Consider the following 27,091-nt stretch of genomic DNA (forward strand, 5'->3'; position numbering starts at 1 on the left):
ACAAATGGACATCAGAGTTGTGGACCAGAACAGATTGGTCCACAAACTATTACTAGTTCTAACACACTAATTTAACTACTTGCCTGTAAATTGGATGTTTTTCAAAACGTCTGTCGTGAATGCTGAGTAAATACAGGGTTGATATTGTCAGAGCACTGTAGAAAGAGAATTATTCTGTAGATTTACATCCATCGTTTATGTAACATAACATGAAAAATACCTGGGGAGTACCTTGTCCAAATGTAGTAATATGAGAGTTAACTATCTGACCACTTTAACAGGAAAAAATTTGACTAAATTTAATGGGGTTTAGATTTATACAGCTAAGTTCAACACAAAATATGATCAGTTTTCCCTTCTAAGTAGAATTCCATCACCAGTTCAAAGCAGCCAGTTCACAGAGAGATTGTAAGCCAGACGGGAAACAGAAAAGGCAATCTCTATAAAGTGTAGAGCATACTTTCCACAAGTACAGTGTCACAAATTAAACTTTTGGAGTTGTAGGACGGTGCTCCACACTGGGAATAAGTCCAGCTTCATTTCACACAACAGAATCACTCTCTACATCAGGAATTGTACTTAGAATGATTCCATAAAACACGCAGAGCCTCATGAGTCTGGCTCGGCACCTGTAGCATGTGCTGAGATACATCCAAGCTGCACCATACATGGTGACACGGACATGGACTAATTGTGTGTGCAACACATGAGTATCTCACTTTTTAAAAATTATTCCGACTTTACAATATTACCAGGCATATTAATTGTTAATTTTAATTTCAATATGAAGGGTGAGAAGAAGAAGGAAATCACAATCTTCTTTCTGATGATGTAAGTAGAAAGAGGAAGGAAGAAACAAGTCAACTTGTTGATAATTGTTACCATAGTGCCATAATAGCAACCAAAGCTATTATAGTCACCCGGAAAATCCTCACAGACCAAGACTCTTTCGTCTTTGACAAACAAACCTAGGGAAAAGAGAAGTTTGATTAATTGAAGTGGCACATAACTAAGCTACTACTAGTAGATCAAGAAACACTATACTAGCTTTGTTTCTTTCAGAGGAACCATAAAAGTCGTCTTTACATAGGGGTCAATGCCTAAAGAGGAAAACTTAATGAAAGTTTTCATTAGGGACACAAACATTACATGGGAAGGAAGGATTGATAAAAATAACAGTTCCTACTCTTTTCTTTTTTTCATACTCTTGAAGTATTTCAAAATCAAGTGAAGAACTCAGTACACAGTGGCGACAACTAAAAGATGAGCAGTAAATATAGAAGGCACTTTTCAAACAAGTAGCATGATCTTAGAGAGGACTATGCATTTGTTTGTCATTATAGAATAAAGAACATTTGCCCTATTATTTTCTCTTGCTCTCTGGCACTGGCAAAAGCTGCGAACACACATGAGCATTGGTTCATCTCAAAGAACACAAGTTAGAAGCCTAGGAAGACCAACTTGAAAAAGGGCAGCATCTATTTCTTAACTCATTCAATCCCTGGGAAAAAGGGTTCTCCTCTTTCTATAACAAGTTATGGGCAACAGGAAGTCAACTAGCAATAGCAATGACATCCTATCTAGGTCTTAACCACCTGAAAGACAGCATTATCCAGTACAAGCCAGGAGACACTAATTGCAAACAACAGTGAAAGACTCATCCAAGGAAGAATGCTGAGGAAGACTTATCACTGAGCAGACTTCCAAATTGAAACGAACATCTCTCTGTAAGGCTGCACAGCACCACGTGAGCGCACCTACAACCTCAACTATTCTATCTTCTTGGTCTGCTCCCTCACACCACTTCACAGCATGGATGTACTCTCTCACACACAACATATGGTCAAGAAGAAGCAGCATTTTGTATGTATTTTCTGTCTTGGTATGGTTAATTTTTAAGGTTCTAGCATAATACTAAGTAATTCTGGCTAAGGAATTTGATTCTGTATTTAGAAACATGAAAGCTTTCACCGATATTTCAGCACTTGCAAAAAACTCCCTGATCGGCATATTTCATGTCTTTAATTTCACTCACCTTGCTGGGTTTTAGCAGGACTGATCTTCTTGATGGCAAAAGACTAGTAGCTCGACTATACCTGCTGTAAGAGACAAGATCTTTTTAACATCCAAATGCTTCAGCAAGTAATAAGAGAGAGATATTTTCAATAGGGTGTTAATGCCAGTTGCTTTTGCATATTTAACATTTAAAAAAGGAAAGACAGAAGTGTCATCAGAATCATTTTCAAGAACAAAGGTCTGCAGTTAACTCATTCAGATGAATGCTATTAAATGCTACATTTGATTTCAATGAAAACTTGGGGAACTGATTTAGAAATAGGAAATTCTCATCACTTCCACTTGAAGCACTAATGAAGATTCTTTCTTGCAGAAGCAATTCTGCAGATTTCTCTCAGCAGCAATTTCCAAACTCCAGGGCTGTAACTGGACATAATCTACCCTTGCTTTATGCAACTGAAGCAGTTATGAAAATGACTGCAGTTTAACAGCCATTTCAAATATTAATTTTGTCAAGGAGTTAAAAAATATGAGAACTTTGCATTTTTTGCACAACTTAAAAGCTGAACTCCACTGTCAAGCAAAACCCAGCTTCACTTCTACCCCAGAGACTACCACTTTCTGTGACGACAGAGAACATTTCAGACTAAAGTACCTGACTTTGCTGTCTTCACTGACTGTTGACTTTAAACTGCTCATCCGTTTCAGCTTGGCCAATTTCCTGTTCCACTGTTCCAATTCTTCTATTCTGACTTCAAGGTTGTTGGTTAGTTTACAAAGCTGCTTTACAGCACCAACATTCTCCATAAAGATCTGATCCTAAGAAGCAAAACAATGACAAATGTAGATATAATTATTTGTCAGCCAGATGTAACAAGCAGTAATGATTATGGAATCCACCTATGTAAGGATACATTGAATATTCAAATACTAACACAAGTTATCTCACTGTAAATTGGACATACTTACGACTATAAAACTCTTTTGCTATACTGTAAAATCATTTATGTTCAATTTGCAGTAAACTGAAAATGGGGGCTTGCAGAAAAAATTGAAGGGCTTTGTAAGCTGAACTATAGTTTAGCTTCATACTGTTTCGAATTTTAAACCTTAACATGGCCCCAAAAAACATCTACTATTTGATTTGTAGTGCTGCAGCTGAAACACGGATTTCAGAATCCCTTAGCAAAATGTACCTCCAGGACTGACCAACCTGGCTCAGACAAGCCAGAGTTTCTATCCATGTTGTACACATGACATGAATCACACAGCAATCAGTGAGACAGGGAATGATTCAAGCCAGAGGTCAAGCTGTGATGGCATGATATTTTGTCCTCCCCTTCAACCTCTCCAGTCCTCTAAATTCCAGTACCGTGATCAGCTTTGCAACTAACTCAGTTCAGACACCTTGCAGTTACTCCTTCAGAATATTTTTATCCAGGAAATTATTCTACCCCTTGCTTATCATCTAGGCATCAATCTGCTGCTGGAGAAGCCCTCACTACAATCATCCAGGTAAGAACTATTTTATCCATTTCTGAGCCAAAGATGGTTACTGATGCACTGCAGATGCATGGTAACAGCATCTTTTCTGTGCTGTGTTTGAAAGAATGTCTCCTGTAATAATATACAACCAGACTGATGCCATTAAACCTTGGGTAAAACTACTACTGAAATCAATGTCACTAAGTCTTCCAGTCTAGTCAAGTCATGCCAAAGTAAGGCAAAAGCAAAATTTTGCCTTTCGCGTTGTAAATGTCAAACCCCCCTCTCCTTTAAAGGTGACCACATTCCACAAAAAAACAGACAGTATTTTGTATAAACAGAACCAGAGCACAGGTAGCAGTGGTAAGCTGGAGACTCTCTATCACCAGAAGACCAAAAGCCGGTTTAACTAAAAAGCAACTTCAAAATAATCTCCTGTGCCCAGAAATCTGATATCATTTCTATGGTCCTCATATCAATATGTAGCAGCTGCCCTTCTCATTCTCTTCAAATCATGCATGTATCTCTTCTAGGTGGCTTCAAGTAGCTGAGAAAATGGTTCATCTGGCAAAATGAAATAATATTTTCTGTGGAAAAGGACTGATAAGAGTTTTACTGGCTCACTGATGACAAGCTACTGAGCACTATTTGAGAAGAAAAATTCTTGTGCCAGAATAGCTGATTTCAGCACGGTTGACATTTTTCTAGAAATCAACAGATCCTGGGTCAAAAGTGCAATGCAACCAATTAATTTTACAGAGTTCAACACCACCAAACAGGTAACTGACAAAGAGGCACAACCAAACCAGCCCATATGCTGCTTAACTGGAACTAAACTTGAAAAGTGAAATAACAAATTTCAAGGCCTCATCTCCTATCTACTGTTTAATACTCAAGGTGCTGAGTTATTCTGCAGTTGGGATATTCCACCTGGGACATCGGATGTCCCAAAGCTCTGAATTCAATATACTTCTTAAACTGTTAGACATAGTTGTCTCCTGCCCTTGTCTCCCCAAAGGTCACAGAATTGACATTCACATGCTCTGCCAGAGGTGTTAGAAGAAAGCACAGGTTGCACTGCAGTCATTTACCTAGCCAAATTAAACCAATGCCAAAGCATTTGGGAAGTGATCTCAGACCTCGCCAAGAAGTCAAGAAGAAGCTAAGTAGCAAATATGCCATTGCTCTAACAACTCATTCCTGCTTGGACCATGTCCACATCACCCTGCAGGGTGCAGTGGGCCTTCTCCATTTCCTGGAGCACAGCTGGCAAGCACTGCCCAGAGACCCAAGCTAGAGGAGAGATGTAACATAATGAGCTCAAACAGCGGCGCTATGAGGTACTGCTACAGACAGTATTTTTTGTGATATTTCAGCAGAGAGATACTTCCTTTAGATACATCTTGTAGCAGGTTTTTTTTCCCCACTAAATCAAAAGCTCAATTGTCCAACCTAAAAGTTTTAACAGAAAAAAAAAATTACTATCCCAAAGAAGTTTTGTGGGGACTTAAAAATGCAAATGATGCTGCAGCAGTGTGATGGGAAGGGCCAACAGGTGAAATGAACCTCGTGTCGCGATCTAACACCACTGCTCTTCTATGGTCGTCTAGAAATCAGCTACAGGCTGGAAGCCTGACCAAGTAAGAGGAAATTTTCTACAAGTCTCCTTTTTAATAGTGTCTCTAGGAAGTGTACTTTCCACAGCTTTATTCAAGGTGTCCAATTCACTTCTCCTTTATATGGAACACAGCCTAGCACATTTAACCTATGAAATTAATTTATTTGTAGCCTATCAAAAGACAAGTGAAATAGATTTTTTTAATAGCTATTTCCTCCAAGTTTGGCAGTGTAAACTTGTTTTTTTCTATAAAGTACTGAAAGAATTAATGACTATAATGTATACAGGATCATGTTCATGACATCATCCAGACAACACAAGGTTACCAATCAAAACCTCCCTCTTCCCCTTATCAGCTGTAAGTGGGAAAAAGCTGGGAAGTGATCCTTGATCTGCAGTGAACCAGCAACAACAGAGGGGCTGCTCTGAGAGGTATTCTGGACAAGCACTGTCTGCAGTCATGTGTGACTGGACTCTGATTGACAGTCCCTCGCAGTCCTATTTCTACAGGAAAAGTAAGGGAAGAGAGCATAGGACAACAGATTAAGGCATTGTTTCCAGCCTATGAGCATGGTAAGTACTTTGCATGCTATAAACATTGTATAGTATATGAGTTCAAACCTATATTAAGGATTTCGGATGGCCAAACAAACCTTCCCACAGAGCACACAGAGTCAGCATTTGTATTTGGTATAAAGTAATTATAGGATTATTAGAGTAAGGAGGATTTTATTTAACAAATAGAACACCATTGTTGTTTAATTCACTTCTGCAACAATTAACTTAAACACTTGAACACAAAAGAATGGGATGAGTCCTACTTGTTGGGCTATGAAATGACTATCCACCTTTATTGAATAAAATTAGTTTTTTTCCTTTCCTCTTTTATCAAATGTTTATTTATTATCATTACAACAAGATTTCAATGTAAATGTTTTTTGTCATTAAAAAATTCAGCCATTCACTAATACCTGGTGGTTCGTTTTTTCTCAATGATTTACCAAGCACTGTTTTGGTAAATACTTGTTGAGGCCTAAAGCTTTGTGTAAAGCATTTTGTGTGTTTACAGCTCCATACACAAACAGAACAGTCTAACCTCCAGTTTCTCTCTCAAGACCATACCTTGTCAACCATGAGGAAGTTTTCTATTTTTTCTCCATCATTACAAGCAACATCTCCAACTTCTTTAACAGCTTGAGGTAAAAGCTCCTTCACTTCTTGGGCTATTATTCCTGTTTGCAAGGTAACAGAAACTGAAGTCAGGAAACACAGTAGCATACCATTGGCCATAGTTGTATGCTTTGAGTTGCCCATCCTAAAAGCTACAGGAAAGGGCTAAACATGACCTAGAATTTCTCTGTGGTAGGAAAATCCAGGATTTAACTTTTTTTTTTCTTCCCCCCATTGAAAAACAAACAGAAACCTTTAGCCTTCCCATTTTTCTGCAATAAGAACAAAATTGTGATTACATACTTCATTCTCATTGAACCTTTGTAAAAATAACCTCCTATCATTAAAAAATTGAAGCAGAATTTGGAAAAAATGCCAGAAATATTTCATTTTGGCATTTTATATCACAAGAGCCACAGCAAAGTGTGCAATTCTAGTATCCTAAGAAATAAGGATGAAATAGCAAGGTGATAAAAGGCAGCATGGCACAATGAACGATAGTGGAAGTTAATGACAAACAGGAACAGATCTGACCTGTTTCATGGGTATTTTTTATTCCCATAACAGATGCAAATTCAGGCTTGTAGTCATACTCCACCAGCCTCATTTGTGTTATTCTTCTCAGCTGCTCATTCGTATCAACCTAGGCGGATGAATACCAAGATTCATATGTTAAAACATTAAGAATGGTCATAGCATCTAGGACATCACTGAGACAGCAACAAGCCTGACGTGGCCACTGGACAATCTTCACATCGAAAAATATAGACAGTCCCCCCATTCCCTGTTAGCAGAGTGTTACTTGTACTTTTGTTGCCAGCTACCCTTCAGTCTGACAACTCCCATTTACACAGATCTCCCCAGCTTCTATGCTCAGGCTCTTTGAAGATCCATAGGCAATGTCTCTAGAGAGCACAGAGGCACACCCCATTTCTTTAGGCCAGCATTTCAGTACACCCAGGATAAAGAAGCTGCTTCACATGTCACAACAATGATCCACACATGTGCTGTGGTGCAAACATAAATGCCCTAAATACTCCACAGCCCTCACCTCCCGGATATTCTGTTTTGCTCGGCTGTCAGATGGGTGCATGACTCTGCCCATAACTTTTGCATTTCCACAGACAACCAGTGCTTCATCTGGTGCATCTGTGTTAATTCCTACTCGACCATGATAGACTATCGTCTCTGGAACATGTCCTCGCTGCCACAGTACATCACTGTCATTCTCAAACTGCCCCGGGTTAGATGCCTGAAAGAAAAAGAATGCCATCTAAAGATATAGTATAGCATAAATGTACTACTGCTTATTCCATTAGGAATTCAGGGAAAATGAAATGCCAAATCTTTAATATTTAAATTGCATTCAAGAGCTTTTCTAAGTCACTAGCAGAAAAGAACAGAGTGGAGTCACTTCTGAGCAAGTGTTTCTGTTCATACAGCACTGGCCTCGTTGCTTTTTCCCTTGAATTCTATTTTATTATCACCTTAAGCTAAATTACCAACATCCAAAGCTGTCCAAATTTTAACTTTGGAATACCACATAATCGTTTATTTACCAGCAAATTTCCAGCCTCAGCTGGGAATCAGAAAAAAACCAAATAAGGCAGAGATTAAATACATGTAACTCAAAAAAAAAAAAAAATTAGCATGTTTTGGCTATTCCATTTTTTTTCCTTTTACATGCTGTTGTTTCACAAACTTTCCCAGACTGTTGTGAACAGATCAGAGGTTATACTGGCTTGCATTCACAGGTCCTGATCTCCTAAAGTAGATGCTCCAAACCATATTTGGCATGTATTGCAGGTTTCTAGAAATAACTATTTAAAACAAGCAGAAAAAAGAAGCCAAATGGCATTGCCTAAATTTTAACTGAAAGCTATTTGTGGAAAGGACTTATTTTGTTTTCTGTTTACACAATACCTAGTACAGTGGAGTCTTGCTCCACAACAAAAATATTAAAACAAGGAGCAGGAGAGGAGGCAGGAAGGGGTAGTGAGGCAGGAATGGGTAGTGAGGCTGTTCCCACACGCACTCCCCTTTTCACAATCATGAAATCATCTGCTGGGGGCCATGACCATGGAGGAGGTTCAGTTTTGTAGGGCTGAGGTTTACTTCAGGCCCATTCTGCTTCCTGCAATTATTTTGCAGCAATGTCAGACAACCACCTCAGAACAACTGAAGGAATAGACAACTGGGGAGGAAAGGCACCCAAACCATGACCCAGGGCCATAGCTTGATGTACACTTCTTCTGGCAGCAGAACCAATGGAGGCAGCCCGCATCACCCCATCACCCATCTCCACCTGCCAGCCCTCAGTTCTGCTGATACACTGACGTAGATGATGATGGAGTCTGACTTAAAATTAACCAAGTACAAAAATTAGTCTTATTTTTAACACAGATCAGTCCCCATTCCTGGTCATTGCAGGGCCCTGGAAAAACAGCTTCACCAGTATGGCTAAGGAGGAGTGTGGGAACAGGAGCAGAAACAAGTGAAGCATTGTTCATTATGGGCTGCCCCAAAATGAAATGTCCAACAAACTATGGCCCAGGAAATAGTATTAAGTCACTAAATCAAAAATCTTTTGACATTCTAAGGAGCTTAAGTCTTATTAATATGCCTCAAAAATAAAATAATGAGGGTTTTTTTTAATTTATTTGTTGTTTTAGACTGACAGAAAACTCTACTCAATTAAATGGGCAGGAACAAATTAACTTTCTAACAGTAGTTTCTGCAAGTCACAGCTACCAAATTAATTTTGCTTTTACTCAGCAACTGAGATTCTGAAGTATAAATTACATTCAAAACCTGTTTGCTAGATTCCAGAGACCTATGAAGTCTAAAATTAACAGTTCCTGAAGAGGTGACCATCTAGAAAAACAAATAATTCCTACTATCTTGTTAACAAAATGTCATTTTCACTGAGGGATCACAAAATAAGTATATTCATAAATTCTCTAAAATCCTCTCTAATGTTTAAAATTAACTTGTATTAAAATCTGCGTGTCAAGGGAACAGGGTCGTTCAGAGAACACCCAGAAAAACTGATGGAGGCTGTAGAATTAGAAAAAGCATTTGGTTCCAGTAATTAATTTCACTTTGAATTCAGGCTTTAAAACTTGAGTCTGAACAAAAGTACATCCCAATGAGAAGTCTAAACTCATTTAAAGCAGCCAGGTTCTCACAAGGCTTTGCTATCTCCAATGCATGATGTGGGGCACTTACCACTGTCTGTCACAATTAGAGCATGATCTGATATGCCTGATAACCACTACTCAGCTGGTAGCTTCGTTACCTTACGTTCGAGCATATAAAGGGCCAGAACATGAGTTGCTTTCTCTCTCACAGCACACTTGCAGAGCTTTGCCATTTTAAGGTAACCAGTGGCTGGCTCACTGTGCCCTGACAAACATCTGGAAAACTACTTTTTTTTTTCTTTCTTTCTGGCTTCCCTGTTGACATCTTCATCACTTCAAATCACATGATTTGTCTGGAATAGTAGCCAGATTTGCAAAATCTCATTCCCTGGATTCCTATTAAAAAAACACCTCACACACATCGAAGTAGCATTCTTGATTGAAATTTCAAAAGAATCTAGCATTAAAAATTATAGAAAAATGCTAATTTCTACACCTTACAAAATTTTTTTCTCTTATACAGTACCAATAATCCCAAGGATGAGTCAAATGTTAAAACTCAGTGGCTTTCCCTAACCAGTAAAGGGGTGATACTTGTAATGCTACTAGATGCAGAAAAAGAAATTCAGATGAAAACAGTACTGTGAAAATTAATGGGCTAAAAAGGAAAAGAACTAAATATGCAGGAATGACACAAACAATGCTTCAGTGTCTTGAAATGAAGGAAACCGACAGCAGTGGCCAGGAAGATAAAACTTCCCAGGAGGGCAAACTACTAACTCCAAACATGACTTCTAAAGACCTTTTGCAGCTCCACCCAGAAAGGAGCTCTCTAGCTTACTGCTCTCCAAAACCCTAACCATAACTGCAGGAAGAGGCTTTATGGCACAACAGGACACAAAGTTATGGCCCAGATGAAAAAGAAGCCAGGACAGAAGCCGTCTGAAAGCTCTCACCTTCCTTTGGCAGCCCCTATGCAACAGTACATGTACTGGGGATTTGGACTTTTTACTCTCTCTCCAAAACCTAATGCTAAACCATGCTGTAACCATACGCTTAGGCAGGCAACGTGCTGCCAAAAGGGACCCAAGCAACAGCCTACAAAAATTGATGCCAGGACTAAAAGTTTTTGAGAAGTCCTCACCTTTCTTTGGAAGCTGCTTTCCAGTCCCACTTACTAGACTGAAACTCCTCATCTTATTTGAGTCCAAAACAAAATGCTATGCCTATTCCTCGCCATAAACCGGGGACTAGAATGACTCCGTGCAAAGAAGCAGCTCCTTGACCCAATCTTTGCCCTACAGATAACAATAACCCTAGACTATGCCCAGTGGAAACATTAACCACCAGGTACTGGTCACACAAAAAGGCACCAGGACTGCAAGCTTTTTTGGCAGCCCACACCTTCGCGTGGCAGCCCCCTTCACAACCCCACTCATGCTGCGGCTCTGCACTTTCTCTTTCCAAACCCTAACCTTCCTTACCTTCCGTTACAATAGAGTTCTGTGGTTTTTCCTTCTTCCAATTCTAACTGTAGGCCAAAGCTAAGTTTTAAAAGGAAAACTTCAGGTGGATCATGGGATTGAAAAGTAACAATCATGAGGAAGAATGAATAATTCTTCCTTTTTCTATTTTGAAACCTGTATTAGAACTACCAAATTAAGAGCTGGGACACTGAAAACACACTGGAAAGGGGCACCTATGGGTCTTAATCTTCCTACAGCTGCTTGACCTTCTTTCCTTGCTTCCACTTTTTTTCCCCACTCTCATCCTCCTTTTAAAATGAAGCATCTGCCCAATTAAAGCATTTTCCAAATTCCTGGTAAACACAGGAAATGGTTTCACCTCAAAGAAAAAAACATCTGGGAAAAAATGGGATACAAGAATGCATTGGAATTTACAACAAGCTTTCACTTTAAATTCTTCTATAACGCTACTTTTAACATTTTAAAATCCTGATAATTAAAAGATAACACCATACTCATACAATATGCAACCACTATCTTTTTCCTCAATCATTCTGATTCAATGGTAATTTTTATGCCCAAGAATCACCCTCCATAGTCTCTTGTGAATATCAAAACAGGTTTGTAAATACTTTTCACATGAAAGCAATATAAATTTCTACCTACCCTCACAATGATCTTTTCAGAGACATTTGCAGACAGTAGGTAGAATTGGTCCTGAGAGACAGCGTACAGTCCAACTACCAGCATGAAGTATCTAATTCAAAATTGATTTAATCAAGATAATGATCGAAGTAATGTCTTCTCACAGAAAAAAAAGTATTTTAAATGCAACTGCTATTACTGATACTTAAAGAGATAACCAGAAGATTTTTTTTTTAATTTATTTGTTACAATAGGGAAGAAAAATAGATTTCCTACACTCTCAAGTAATATGCTCTTTCAAACACCACAATCACTGAAAATGAACAAAGATTACAGTCATTTTGACAAATTTGAGTAATGAGGACTCAGCGATGAAGACCCTTTTTTCCCCAGAAGAAAATTATCATTATTTGTTTTCTTGGCTGCCTGATTTCAACAGCCAACATTCTGGTTGATTTCCTCAAACAATCTCTAATCGTGAGGATGGGATATTTCCTTTTATCCTCACATCATTCTGTGACTCTAGAAGAGAAGCCTTTAAGCAGACTTTGAGTATCACAGTATTTGAAATTCAAAAAAAATCACAGGATTTGGCAACACTGAGATTTTCACAAGCATCAGCTCTGTGCTAGAGTAGATCTCTTTCCCACTTCACACACACAGGCCAACCAGCTACAGCAATACCTCTGGTCAGGATTAGGTTTTCCCTTTTTTCTCATATTATTTGCTGTTGTTTCACTGAAATGCAACCTTCCCAGTGTTACTTTAGTTACCTGGTCCCCTGGCAGATCAACTCTAAAACAGAAAAGGAAACAAGATCAGGGAAATAAGCATTTGGAGACCTACCTGGCTCAAGCCAGATTTCCTCAAACTCATTAAAACAGTTTTGAGAAAGTGTCAAATGAAAAAAACACAAAATCTGAAAAAGTTACCCTGGTTTATAAAAATGCATTAAAAACACAGTGACTATGTCAAGGAGATAAACAAGATAAAGTATGTGTTCTGTATGATGGGTATTTGTTGCTTGCCAAGGGTGACATTGCTTTTATTGCATCTGAATTTCCACATTAAAATAAACAAATTTACTGCCTGTTGCTCTTTTTGGCTGCACCTAATTACTTGACTTTTATGTCTGGGAGTATAAAATACAGACCTATGTCTCAAATACATAGTGGCATTGCTTCTGTGATAAATAGTATGAATAGCATGCATGGAGAAAACAAGAGTCTACCAACTGCATTCTCATCTGGCACAAATGAAAACTACACCATTATTCCCCATGAAATGATTTGCACACCGATTCTATTCTTCCGTAGACAAAAGGAAGAAAAATGCCATGAGAGAGGTAACTAAGTAAAAACAGAGCTCTTCTCCCAAGCTCAAAGTTAATTTTTGCAGATTATATATTGCAGCTTTTATCCCAGCAGTGTCCTGTCAAACATGACACCATCTTATCTTCTTCTGTTTTAAGGTTTATTTAATAATTTACAGATAACAGAACAGCTCCAACAGAAGATGCTTGTGCCAGAAGAACAAACATTGATTCTGTCAGCGAGTTAAGATGCAAAAAAATGGCAGAGATTTCCAGGGAGAAGCTGCACCCATGTCTCTAACAGACACATTGAAAGCACACACCCTTGAAAGTACTACAGATACATCTCGTGCCCATGTAGAACAGGAACATTACTGACATTTCTTAAGGTGAGAAGTGCATCTGCCATACAACTCTAAACACCACGCAAGAATGTTGCTAGCTGAATAGAAGTATTTTGGACACACATACCTAACACATTTGTAAAGCTGCTGAAAATCCTCCCTAATGAAGGGAGGCCAGGTGTGTATTACTACTGTGATTCTATGTGAAGTCCTTAAGGACATGCTGTAGAGGTGGACTAGTCAGAGTTAGGCTGTGATTGGACTCAATGATCTAAAGGGTCCCTTCCAACCCAGGCAAATCTATGATTCTATGAAGGATCAGAAAACCATCTTAAAGCTATTATAAGTTTCTAAGAAACAGCCACTATACATTTCAGAGCAATCACATATTAATTAAAATGGAATCCATTTCTTGAAATTCTTACTTAACGGGATGGAAAGTTTTTTTGCTTCGATCTGACTGAGACTGTTCAATAGCAATTGTTTGGCTTGGTGCTTCCACCTGTAAGATAGGAAAAAAAGAATTTTCAAAAATGACCAGAACACTAAATTTTCAAACACATAAAATTAATAGGCAAATCGTGTGAGAGACAGTGAAAACTCTCTAATTTCTCATGGAACTACATAGAAAATAACATGGGAATTGATTCCTGATCAACTGACACTTGACAGTCTGAAGTCCCAAATCTTGATGTGGATGTAATTGGGAGGAAGGGAGGGTTTTAAGAAAAAAACGTGCAAAAGAAAAATTGCTTTCTGAATCTGGACTGTTGTGCTCATTCTATTCCACATCATAAATATAGATATTTAACACAAGAACTGAACCTAGGCCAGGTAGTTTCCTAAGTTATTTTACTGTAAATTTCTGTACCTTTCTGGAATGGTACCAAGCAGCACTTTGCTTCAGAATGGAACAGATGACAGTGGTATTCACTAATTTCTTCTGCATTAGACTACATTAAGAAAAACTGGCAGTAACTGCCTTGTAAAACAGCTACATGGACTTTTGAAACCACCAAATTTTGGTAGTAAGTAAAAAATATGGTGCAATATTTCAGAAAGATTAAATTTTCTTACTACTTCTGCATATGCAAGCTTGTGGACCTATATTGGGTAGGAAGAATTTGGTTTTTAAAATGAAAATGGAAAGCCTGGCAAGAAGAAATGAGGAAATTTTATTTTATGAATACTCACAGACAAACTTATTAGAGCTAATTAATCACAAAAAGGAGAAAAACTTGCCTTTATTCCAAAAACTTTCAAGTAAAACTTTTCTACTGGTTTACCCCCTAGCTGAGTTTTGACATATTTTGGATGTCCAGTAACTCTGATATGGACAGTGATTTGGAAATGATTCTTCTTCTGGCACACAAAGGCATCATCTGTTGCTGAAAAATTAAATCCTTTATCCGTGACAATGTGATACCCTACAGCGGGTCTACAAAAAGAAGAAGAAAGAAAAGCAACTTTAAGTATAGGCATATTTGAGTGACATCTTGAACTCCATTTTTCACGTGGTCTGGAAATCCATCTGATTTTTACTGACAAAAGGGGAGTCAAAACATACCGTTACCATCACCGGCTCTACCAGTATTTTCTTAGCATCATAGAGATGTAAAAACAAAAATGCACACAAAGTGTACTCTGATTCTAGCCTGACACACAAATGTTTGGAAACCAGAGGTAGAGAAGCTTGCGTAATCCTCGTTTACAAATCTGGTATAGAAGAATTCTGTGCACCTAGAAGCACAACCAAACCTTTTAAGTGTATCCACGCATCCATCGCTACAAACAACAGAGCTGAAGGGGTGAGGCGGGCAATAACAACGTGCTAATGAGCCAGTAAGACTTCTTGTTTTGTTCCCAAATTCCCACCCCAAGAGCTTCTGAAGAAGGTTTTACTCAAGCTAAAAGAATAGCTATCGATACTGATCAAATGACTGTAAAACTCTCCTTTATATTGTTGTCTGTCCTACCCCAAGTAATGAAACCCTATTCTATTTATTTAAAAGGCTAATTTGTCACCCAAAGATAAAAGGTCTTTCTGATCTAGAGCAAACAGGGAAAGGTCTTTCTAAAAGAGCCAGTGAACTCACCATCCCAACAATATTTCCAGTCCTCTGATTTAAGTGATGTACAATTCTAAAATAACAGGACTACCCCGCAAGGTTCTTTTATACAGACACTGGCTTTTCTCACTAATGAAAGTCTGATAATGATGATCTCGCTGGGTGCTACTGAGAAGCCCTTATTAATACAATTACTGAAGATGGCTTCTCATTCGTTTGCACATTATTAGTTAGACAAATCAGACTGTGAAAACTTCACAAGAAAAGTACAGTCCTTATTATCGTTTTATAAATTATGAACAAAAGGCCCCTTTCAAACAATCACTGATTATCTGGAGCAGGAACTAAAGAGACAACTACTTTATAACTGCTTCAAAACTACTAAGTCATATGTTAATTCATATTTAAAATAATAATGAAGTGTCTACCATCTTCTCAAATCATCACTATCAAAGAAGAAAAACTTCAGTTTCTTCCTACAACTGGTAATTCTTTTTATTTAAGTAGGAAATGTGCATATTTCATGGTAGGGAAAGGAGTTGGTTTTCAAATTCAGACGTGAAGCAAGATTATTAGCTATTGGTTTTAAAGCAGTTTCAGAGAACTTGCTTACACATGCAAGCAGACTGAGAATCAGAAGCACAAATTTCCATTTCTCCAAGTTGAATTGTTTGGAACAATTCCAAAGAGGAACTTCATGTTTAGCTTTTTCTGACTATGTCATTTACAGTATTAAGAGCAAATACATGTTTAGATCTCATCACACAAAGGATGGTCAGTCTTGCCAAGCAGCACAGTAAATTTGAAAAACTTTTATATAGCAAGGGATATGCCTGTCACACGAGCGTCCCTACACTTCAAATTCATCATTCTATTCAGAATTTGACCCTTCAGACAACATCTTTGGAACAGAGTCCTACCAATCACAATAGTAATGGGGCATGGGGCTAAAAAAAGCACCTGGCACACACAATGCAGGGTACAATTAATGGTAGAGTAACATTTTCTAATTAATCTACCTCAGCTAATCATCCTTTTGTTGTGAATGAAATAATTTAAAGGTTAAAATATTGGATGAACAAAGTGGAAAATAAAAAATAGCCTGAGAAATGTCCTTGACGCAGGCACAGCAATCTCAAGGTACAGGACCAAGTCATCTACACAGAGCAGTGATAAGCACGTGACTCTCTTGAAGCTTGAACAGAATGGAGGATGGCTACTCAGAAAATCTGTGCACTGTGCTGTAATTACAGCGCACCATCAAACAAAGGCATTGCCACTGACCTCACTTCAAAGTAAAACTGACTTCCTCTGCAAATAATATCTCAATCCTCTTCCACAGTAATGGTAACAATACATGCATTTGGATGTTTTAATGCTCAGCATCACATTGTCTATGTTGACACAAGCCACCAAGAAACGTGATGCTGGAACTTCAATTTTAAGTGTATGGGAACCAACAGGAATTGGGTAGCAGGAGAGCAATGTCCCTCCATCAACTCACAGCTCTACAGTAGTCATTGACTGAAGGCGTAACTGAAACCATTGACTGAACGCCCCCTCCTTGGCAGTGTTCAGGGCCAGGCTGGATGGGGCTTTGGGCAAACTGGTCTAATGGAGGATGTCCCTGCCCATGGCAGGGGGTATAGAACTAGATAATCTTTGAGGTCCCTTCCAATTTGGTTCTATGAACAGGAGTTGGAAGCCCCTTCCATTGAGAGTGACAACTCACACCACAAACACAGACAGAGGTTTCTTTGCCCATCCAGTTCCCAAGGAGCAGAAAGGTGTGGGAACTAAGCTATCTGCCCTTTTGTCATTTCAATACCTTAGGAAGAAGGTTGAATGGGACACAGTAAGGTGTGTACTGCCCCATTACATGTGCACAAACAGGGAATGTCAGTGTCCAGCAAAGACACCGATAAACTCCAAACTCCCATGAGTGCTTTCAGCAGGTTGGGCTTAAAGAACATTAAAATTTACTATGCTATTTAAGTCCTGTGGAGACAGTGATAAATTGTTTGCACCAATCCTGGTGAACTGACCAGATGCTATAGAAGTGGTTTTTGTTCAAAGGGACCATTCATTAAATAAGAGAATGAAGAAAACTCAGGATGCAAATTGAACTTGGAATGACCTTCCTCAGATCATGTGGCCAAAAAAAATTTTACAGCTCTGATTTACACAGGAAAACTCTAACTCTTTGACTAAATAGTTGTTGCACATAAACATATATTTCTGTAGTTAAAAAGACTTATGTTAAATGAGCCCAAAAGTAACACAGGTACCTTCCATTTCCATTTTTCTTTAATGTTTTGGGCCATTAGATCGAAAAGTGCCACAGGCTCTGTAATTATTTGACCCAATGTGCTGGGCGAAATAAAGAAAAGTTATCAAGTATTTTAAATTAAACTCCTTTTTCTTTTGCCCCTAAATGCCCAAAGGGAAAAAAAAAAAAACATGGCATGAATTTCAACTAGTGTTTAGGGTTCTGCTTGTCTGATACATCTGCAGGTTCATATTCAATCATGCCTCCTTCTTCAGTCTTATTTTCAGTATGAACAAGGGATGCCAAATATAACATTCCTACAAAACTATAATATCAAAAAAAAAAAATCCCTAAGAAATCACTTTTTCCAAGTGTAAACATCAGTGCTTACAGTTTTTCATAATTGGAGTTCAATAAGCTGTTCCACTGAGAAGTTTGATATGGTTGCCATGTCAGAGCTTGACAGCATTTTTCCAAAGCCGCATTCTGTCCATCACTGTCATATTCCTGCACTTCAGCAGCACAGTCCTTAACACTTGCTGTAGAGAAATAGTGACAATTCAGTTACTACTTTTGTGACTAGCCAAAAATCCTGCACAAACATTTTTATAAATATATTTACATATACATATATACATATAAAGCACAAATATATTGCATATGTATTTAATTCTGATTGTCCTTTGTAGTTATTCCAAAAAGCTGTGGCATATTCCCTTGCCCTAGAAAACAAATTTTTCAACTTTCCTGATTTACAAACTATTACACAAGTAGCATTTCCTATTTTTATTCTGGCCAAAAGGATGGACAGTTTCCTTTGGAGAGAGGGAAAAAGAAAGACCAAAAAAAAAAAAGGAAAGCTAAGCATTTTACCATAAATCTGCAACACTGCAAGAAGCAAATAAGCAAAATAATTATGTATGTTCCCCATTCTCTCTGCTACAGGTTTAAACTGAATATACTCCAACTCACTGCAACAGGTACTTTGTTACAGAGCAAGCACGTTCATCACTACATCTGGTTGACTGGTTACTGCTTTGTGACTACACATTATGGTGTCCTGAGATAGACAGTGTCAACCATAATTCTTGAGATATTATACATTTTATGAAGACAGAGGAGAATGTGATAAGAGAGACAGATAAACAGAGTGCAGTAAAGGCATTTTGAGAAAGTATGTCACTGAGCATATAAGCTAAGATTCATCCACAGCCAGTGGCAGCACAGAGTCCTGCACTTGGGACATCACAACCCCCATGCAGTTCTACAGGCTTGAGGGAGGGTGGCTAGAAAGCTGCCTGGCAGAGAAGGACCTGGGGGTCCTGAGTGACAGCAGACTGAATAAGAGCCAGCAGGGTGCCCAGGTGGCCAAGAAGGCCAACAGCATCCTGGCTTGGATCAGAAACAGCTTGGCTAGCAGGACTAGGGGAGTGATTGTGCCCCTGTAGTTGGCATTTATGAGGCTGCACCTCAAGTAGTGTGTTCAGTTTTGAGCCTCTCACTACAAGAAAGACATCAAGGTCCTGGAACATGTCCAGAGAAGAGCAACCAGGCTGGTGAAGGGGCTGGAGGAAACTGGAGTTGTTTAGCCTGGAGAGGAGGAGGGTTACACCTCTTACAACTACCTGAAAGTTGCGCCAGGGCAGGTTCAGACTAGACATTAAGAAAAAATTCTTCACCAAAAGGGTTATTGGGCATTGGAACAGGCTGCCCAGGGAGGTGGTTGAGTTACCAACCCTGGATGTATTTAAGAGAGAGGTAGACAAGGTGCTTAGGGATGTGGTTTAGTAGAGGACAGGTACAGTTGGACTCTATTTCAAAGGTCTTTTCAACCTAGTGATTCTCTGATTCAGTAAGACAGAGCCTGCAGAATCATTTCAGGCCCAAGATTCATTTGCAACTCCCCACTTATGACATTAAGCAGAGTGAAAATATAAAGAAAACCCCACAATAGTGAAATTCACATCTCATTTCTACATGATCTCCATGCCATTTTTACCAATCTCCATGTTCTTTTCCCAACAGCACGTGTGTCAGCAAGATCTGATTAACAGTCACTCCCAAGGAAAGCATATTTCAAAAAAAGTATTAGAAGCAGCAGTTAGCACTTGTAGATACAGAAGCATCTGCTCATCATTTCTTCCCAGCAATTGTGGGCTTAGAGGCCTAGTCACAATCAAGCAACACTGATGGAATAAAAAACACCACAGGACAAGTAACCTAGTGAATCCAGTTACTACTTGTTACAGGTGTTCAAAAAAATCAATCTAATTCTTAAAAATAACTTACTCCAAAGAAATAACAAGCACCTCTCAGATTTTCCACTAACAGAAAAAGGTGAAATTCCTCAGGTAAACTGTTCATTACAAACTGTTCATTCAGAGAGAGCCTCTCACTTCTCCAAACCTGATCCATTTCAGTACATTTGGTAAGGTTTTTGTATCAGTTCATACAAACTTAGTGTTTTTACCTTGATAAAACAGTGAAACAAAGTAATTTGAGGAAGGGGTGGGGATAGGCAGCTACTACCAAGCTAAAGCTTGTGCAGGGATACACTTTGTAGGAAAAAATACAGAGTTATAATGATAAAGGGAAACTGCAATCTGTTTGCTCATCCATCACATTAATTCCTTGTTAGGCTGAACCAGGATGGTTTCTTTGCCCAGTCAATTTAGTGCCAAGCAAAGTCAGCAGAGCATAGTATCATCTGTGCACTGCAGGCTTACACATGGAGAGAGGCAGAATATTTTGTCCAGAAACCTGAGGAAACATGAATCTTTGACTCTTATTGTCTCTTCACCAAATATAAATAGATGCTCACTTTCAAAAATGCTGAAAAGGTAAATACCCCCAAACCTGGTCATGGAGTACATACTGGTAACACTACTACCTTTCCAAAGCCAGCAGGATCTATGCTCTTAAAATATTTATTTACTGGCATGAAACATTAAATGTCATTTTCACACAGTTGCTTACCTTGTCTGGAGTCCTGAGACCTGGCTGGAGAATTGGTGGCATCTCCCAGAAATTGTGAGAGCTTTCTTTTCTTGCCTGACACTGCAGAAATACTTTTTAAAAAATACATGTTACATTACTCATTTTTAAGTATAAATACAGGTATCAGAATCACAAGACAACACCCAGGTATCTTATTCTGCATATTCACCCAAATTCCGAATTGCTGGGGAGAAGATTGTTGTTGGCTTTTTAAAGCTGAATTATTTGTAATTTTCCTTCCAAAACATAAATTAATTTATTTATTTCATATTTTGGTATCTTTTTAAAAACTACACAGTGCATATGTGGCACGGTTTTATTGTCTCCTGTTATTTGCATTAAAATCACAGCTTTATCTTGAATAATTGTACTCCACCAAGCATGAATTCACTTCCCTTTTACACAGAAAGCACTAGTAGCACTTAAACTAATGCATTAACAAAGAGATCTCAACCGGTACCTAGCAGTTTTCCCTTTTCCCAGAAACTGAGACTGCAAAAAGCGCTCCTTTGCACAAAGAGGAAAAACCTTATTCCAGAGTTTTGGTATAAAATGTAAACTAGAATATCCTGACAGATGGTCCTTCTTTCCAGGTGGGGGAAAAAACAAGCCAAACTCCAGATCTCAGGCTCAGCAGGTATCCAAACTAAGGTTTCTCCACCAGCAGAAGAGAAGCCCAGCCATCACATTCCTACTCTTTTTCTAGGTTTTTTTCAGAAGTTCCATATTTGGTTAGGAAGCATTTTAAAGTTTAAATTCCAGTAACTGAAGTATTCGCTCAAAAAATAACGTGATCTTGACTATCTGACACCTTCCATTGGAAAACAAAGAACACAAACAGCTCCCCTGAGAAACCCAGGCACAGCAGTAACGTGTACTTGAGCTCTGTACAGAAGAGACAGAACGTCTGCAGGTCCAGGACTAACACTGATGAATTCACATTTCTCTCCCCATGACCAGGGAGGTCCCCCTATGGCACACATCAGTCAATCCATTCTTGCTAGGTATCGTGGTTGGATGCTTGCACTACCCAGTGTATTTTAAATAATTAAGCACCCACAACATGCTGGCAAGTTAATATGGCAGATGGGCTGTGAATACCAATTCACGTGCTTACACAGATAGGGCAGGTTTGGTTTGTTCTTCTCTCATGCCAATTGTCAGAAGACGTACAAAAAATGGACAAAACCCTGCAGTAGGTACTGCAAAATGCCTGAATATTTTTATAACCCGGTTATGAAGGACCTGTTGGTCTCTCTTTAGCCTTATACGTTTGAAAAGTTGAAATCCGTTCCTATTTCCAATCTGAAGTTTAATCGAGATGTTTAAAGAGCCCTCAACCACTAGTGTCTCAAAAACGTCTCAACACTGCCATCCTGTGGAAAACCTCACATTGCGGGGGATTTTACACCACGTCTTCCACTGACTCTTTTTTATCTGTCCCATCCTTTGCATAAAAGCTGTATCACTTACCCAGAAATCTGAGATGCATTTGGTGGAAAGTATGAATAATTAAAACCCAAACCGCTGGGGGGTATAGAATTATTCCAGGGAGTCACAGCATTTTCTGTCCGCAGGCAGCAGCCTTGGGGGATGCCGCAGGAATGCCCCCCAGCATTGGGGTCGGGGTAAGTCTCCGTGAACCTGCAGGGAAGCTTGCTGGCTGCCAGAGCAGATGGGCACGAGAGCTGAGGCTGCTGCCCACTGGGCCATGTGGTGTCATACCACGGGGCTGCAAGAAGTAAATGGACAAGAAAGTGAGGAGAAAGACCAAGAGCTGGAGACATTTACGTGAGCTTGGGAGAAGATAAATTTGGGTGACCTACTCTGCAGCTGTGGTGGAGAACATGGTTCTGATCCAGAGTCTGGTGGGGAATCTGGCAACTGGCTTTGCCTAGGGATGAAAAGGAGATTTTCATTTCTACTGGTAAGAGACATGGAAGATGACCACAAAGCAACGTTGAAAGCAGCTGGAGGTGGATTGCCAGGCTACTGACTAAAGTCTTCAGGAAGCATTGCTCACTACAGTGGCTACCCCTTCTCACAGGAACAACATCACTTATACTTCATCTGACCATCTCTGACTCTCTGCCTCTCCCCCACATAGGGAGGCCCCATCCCTACCACTTCTTGCCCAAAACCCCTCCAGACCCTTAGAGTTCAACCCTCCTTCCTTCCCACAAGCCATTTTTCAGCCCCCTCTGGGCACACCAGCAACTCTGAATACAAAGAGCTCACAAGGGCTTTGAACCCATTCTCTCTGGGCTACAGGTTAAACATCTGTAGCATCTTCATCCACTAACTTATTTCTTAAGACCTGTTTGGCCAAAGTGCCTGCAGATGTTAGCAGGTGCCACATTAGCACCTTTCTCACCACAAGAGGCAGCTCTTCTGGGGGGCTGCTGCATGTGGGAAGCACATTTGCCTAGTTTGAAACAAGAGCTTTTACAAGTTCACCAAAAAGATCCAGAAGCCCACATGGGGTTTCTACCCATGACAAGCAACCTTCCTTCTTTCCAGTCCAACACAATCTTCCATTTGGAAGAACATAGCGGGGCACCAGTAATTAATATCTTCTATTCCTAAATCACAGAATAACTGAAAATAGAGTACCAACACAACCATCCCAACAGCCTCCTCAGAGAAAAGCATCAAAAATCAAAACAAATAATTAAAAAAACACCCTTTCACTTCTCACGAAATAGAAGCCATGTTCACAACAAAGTAAAAGTTTCTTGAGTCTAGGCTCTCTTCCCCATGGCAAAGGGTGCTCACAAAGTGCAGATCCCTGTAGTAGCCAATGTAATACAGCATGTTCCCTGCTATGAAAATGCCTGCAGAGTAGGACTGCACTGTGTGCCAAATTCAGGCAGAGCTGGGCTGCTTCCCTCTGTGTGGAGCTACGTAAGCAAGAGGATCACGTCCCAGTTCACATCCTGTGTGGCCTATGGGTTCTTGGCAATCAGCACTGCATAGGACCACCACCCTTGGCACCTTGGTGAGGCAAGGTCCCAGCACAGCACAACACAGCACCTTCAAATCCCTGCTGGGACCATGACAGGGAACAGGTGCAGAGGCATGGGAGAGGAAGTCAGTTAGCTCTGGCAGAGCCAGGGACTGGAGGTATGACAAGAATCCTGGCCAGGAACCAAGAAATTCCATGTGATCCACAGCCACCTCGTTGCCAAACCCAGTAGCCAAGCAGGGGAGATTTATGTTTTAACACCCTTGCTTGGAGAGGTCATTTGCAGAAAGCCAAACAGCCTTACGTGGCCTCTGTGATTTTTAGTGTTCACTGGTTTTTGCTACTCAAAGAGTTAAAGCTCTGAAAACATGACCTCTCCTGATTCCTTTATGAAGAACTTCAGGAACACAGCCCCATATAAGAATATACCAGCCCAGATTGTACTGTGCAGCTTTCTCCTGATTTTCAGGCAGGAAGTGAATGTTCCCTTTGTGTGCCACTGACACTACGAACTTTGCTCTCAACTTGTCTCCAGCAGCTCAGTCCATTCACGTGCCTGAGGTTTTGAAAGAAGCTTCTTGGTTATTTACTCCCTGTTACATATGCTTGATTATACTGTGTTCTACCACCCTGTTTTGCTTTTACACTTACAGTTTCCCCTATCAGACAGCGTGTGCAAAGGATTACTCTGTTAGAATGAGACCTGGAACTACACCATAGCTTAAGTTAGGCCAAGGCCTTCATGAGTAGCTCTCAGCAACAAGCAGACATCCCCACACTACGTACCAAAACCACTTTATTCCTTCTCCGTTGAAAGTAGGAGCATCCTAAATCAGAGAGGCTACGCTTCTGCCTCCAGTCGCTTGAGAGCACAGGTCTGTCACATCTTCTATTTCACTTCAAGTTTTTCAGTCCATGATTGTAAGAGAAAGTCCTATGCCATCTTGCTGCCATTTAAAGGAACTACAGAGGGTTCCTCTAATACGAGGAATATATGAAAGTTCACTAAATGGACTCTTAACCCTTTCCAGGTGTTCCTATGAACTGCAGGCTCGAACACTGCTCTGAAGCACTACCTGAAAGACAAGCCCTTAAGATGCATGTTGGGCTAAAAACGGCAGAGCAGAGGAAGGATGACAGGAGTTTAGGGATGCGAACAGTGTTCCGGATGAAGAATCCACACGTGTTCCCATGTACATGTCCAAAACCCTAATTTTAATTCTACAGCTTCTACTGCAGGTTTTGTATTCCTTAGTTTAGATGGCATGAAACAACAGTTTCATTTTAGGTCGCTGCTTGTTACTTTTGACACACAGTCATGTGTTTCATAATGGCATCACAAGTGGGTTTCTAACGTGCCACATCTGCCAACCTTACATTTTGGGTTAGCTTTAACTACGTGATTACTATTAAACAAGAGATTTTAAAATTCCACATTAGAATAATCTTTACTTTAAAAAAAAATTCTGATGCTTCTAAATACTTTGCCTACTGCTCCAAACATTGTTTCCATCTTTGAATAGAGAGTTAGTAAACTTTGGAATTCTTTTTATGTGGAATACTTGATCCATAGCTACTGAATTTCAAATATGCCTTGTAAAACTTAAGAGAGAGGATGCATCCATAAAAGTCTAAATCATCCCTTTTGTGCATTCCGTTCATGTTCCTGGTTTCAGACACTGTCTTGGGTACTCGATTTCTGCTTAATGTATTTCAGTAAAACACAGAGACAAACACTGCCTAGGACAAACAAAGAACTCATAAAGCTCAGAGGTAGCAGGGGTACGTCTCCAAGTTAGAACTTTATTGAAACTGGTATCAAGATTTTTAAGGAAAAAATACTCTGCAGTTTAAATGAATCTGTATCACAAACACAGCGTATCAATTAAATGCCTGCATAGGAAAGGACCTGCAACCCTCGTTCTCCTTTCACCACTCAAGAGTAAGCTATTACTATAGGAAAAGATGAGGAAATCACATAGTGCCTCACATGTGGCACAAGAACAGAATAAATACAATGCCAATGGCCTGTCTGATGGAAGGTGATTTTTAATGGACACTTCCTTATGCACCTAAGACCTTGGTGGTAACATCACCCTTTTCATTGCAGTCTGCATTCAGTATTGTGCATGCTGTTATGCTGATCTGCTTTTATAATTTCACATTTAGAGATCTAATGATTCAGAAAATGTTCTTAATCCCATAATTAATGAAGCATTATGGTATGCATCAGTGTAAAATCCTGTTGAGCCTCTAAACCCATAGTGATCTTTGAGGTCCGTTCCAACCCAAAGCATTCTATGATTCTATGATTATTTCTTTGCATATAAATACTTACTAGGACCGCAACTATCATATCTATCACATTCACGTTTCTGCTGGCTTATGTATAATAGCAAAATAATAACATTTTAAAGTTGTCATACAGGAGTTGAATAACCTCTTTAAACTGATACATGTTTAGTTACTCTAAAAATGAAGGTTGTGTATATTATATACAACCACCTCCCTCTTCATTCTTCACTCTCATACTGTAGGCAGAGAGAGAATCGATTCATTATGTATGATTTAGAGCAGGTAGAAGCCTGTTTAGCACTCTAAGTAAATGTGTGCTGCTGAGCGTGTCCAGAATGAAAAATCCCATGCTTAATTATTTTAAAATATCCCCTCTTGCTCTACTTCTTGCCAAGTGCAAGTGTCAGCCAATTAATAATGTTTTACATTGAACAAGAGTCATCTGATAGTTGTCTAGATGAAAGATTTGGGTTTGAAGTCCTTGATAGATCTGCTGTAACTTTCCACTCTTGACATGACCTTTCGCATTATGTATCCTTTGTATGTCTTGAAGTTAGCCTCCAAAGAGATTAATCAAGAATTTATCTCCTCCAAAGGAAGGAGTAGGTTGGAAACAATAGCCCTGCTTCCCTTGAACTGGGAGATTTACATTGTTTGCTTAATTTGTTATATATTAATCTCACTAATATCTCCTATTCTACACTGTAAACACTAAACTAGCACTTACAGGAAAATAACAGTTTTGCATTTAATGCCACAATTAGCATAACAGTTTTGAATTAACCCAGGCTTCATTATCACTCATCTGTCAGAGCTACAAGACAAGCATATTTCCATTAATGCCTGTAATTAATTTTTCCAAGTCTTCTTCTACAGCTTCAAGTGAGTAAAAGTATCGAGAGAGCCACAATCCTCTTGAAACTCAGATTTCAGATCTGAGTGTTGCATTCAGATTTTATCATGGAAGTAATGAAAACAGCTTAAGAGATGCTGCTAAGGAGGGGAAGCGCATGCTGCTGCAATACTTACAAAGTTCCAAACTCTATGTCACTACTAATGAATTCTTCCAACATACTTGTATCCACCATGGGATTCTCCAAAGCTCCATGGACATCTTGCCCTAAAATTAAAAATGTCAAAAGGACATAAATTATGAGAGGGGAATTCAGAGGTAATCATTTGTACTTCAGACCAAGCAACGCTGCCCACTCTCCTGCACAAAGGAAAACCAGATCCATCCTGAATCATGTTTAACAGGTGGGTTACGCTTCTGGGTTTAGTCACTCTGTGAGAAAGGGTA

The 27,091-nt window shown here is 39.4% G+C and overlaps 1 protein-coding gene across 1 annotated transcript in view; it reads right to left on the bottom strand.

The window, feature by feature from the left end:
* The window catches only part of MYRFL (myelin regulatory factor like), a gene marked incomplete at both ends in the record, with an annotated part of 46,580 nt that overhangs the window by 13,002 nt on the left and 6,487 nt on the right, over nucleotides 1-27,091 (bottom strand). Inside the window, 16 exons of the mRNA XM_084276533.1 lie at nucleotides 84-155; nucleotides 883-968; nucleotides 2,036-2,099; nucleotides 2,672-2,835; nucleotides 6,242-6,351; nucleotides 6,824-6,932; nucleotides 7,341-7,541; nucleotides 11,562-11,652; nucleotides 12,225-12,335; nucleotides 13,622-13,698; nucleotides 14,439-14,634; nucleotides 17,926-18,073; nucleotides 18,291-18,349; nucleotides 22,005-22,263; nucleotides 22,358-22,425; nucleotides 26,821-26,911. Coding sequence (XP_084132659.1) covers nucleotides 84-155; nucleotides 883-968; nucleotides 2,036-2,099; nucleotides 2,672-2,835; nucleotides 6,242-6,351; nucleotides 6,824-6,932; nucleotides 7,341-7,541; nucleotides 11,562-11,652; nucleotides 12,225-12,335; nucleotides 13,622-13,698; nucleotides 14,439-14,634; nucleotides 17,926-18,073; nucleotides 18,291-18,349; nucleotides 22,005-22,263; nucleotides 22,358-22,425; nucleotides 26,821-26,911 — 1,906 coding nt within the window. The remainder of the gene's footprint in view (nucleotides 1-83; nucleotides 156-882; nucleotides 969-2,035; nucleotides 2,100-2,671; nucleotides 2,836-6,241; nucleotides 6,352-6,823; nucleotides 6,933-7,340; nucleotides 7,542-11,561; nucleotides 11,653-12,224; nucleotides 12,336-13,621; nucleotides 13,699-14,438; nucleotides 14,635-17,925; nucleotides 18,074-18,290; nucleotides 18,350-22,004; nucleotides 22,264-22,357; nucleotides 22,426-26,820; nucleotides 26,912-27,091) is intronic.

The sequence above is a fragment of the Gallinula chloropus genome (assembly GCF_964237585.1).
Source record: "Gallinula chloropus genome assembly, chromosome: 1".
NCBI classification, from domain to species: Eukaryota; Metazoa; Chordata; class Aves; order Gruiformes; family Rallidae; genus Gallinula; species Gallinula chloropus.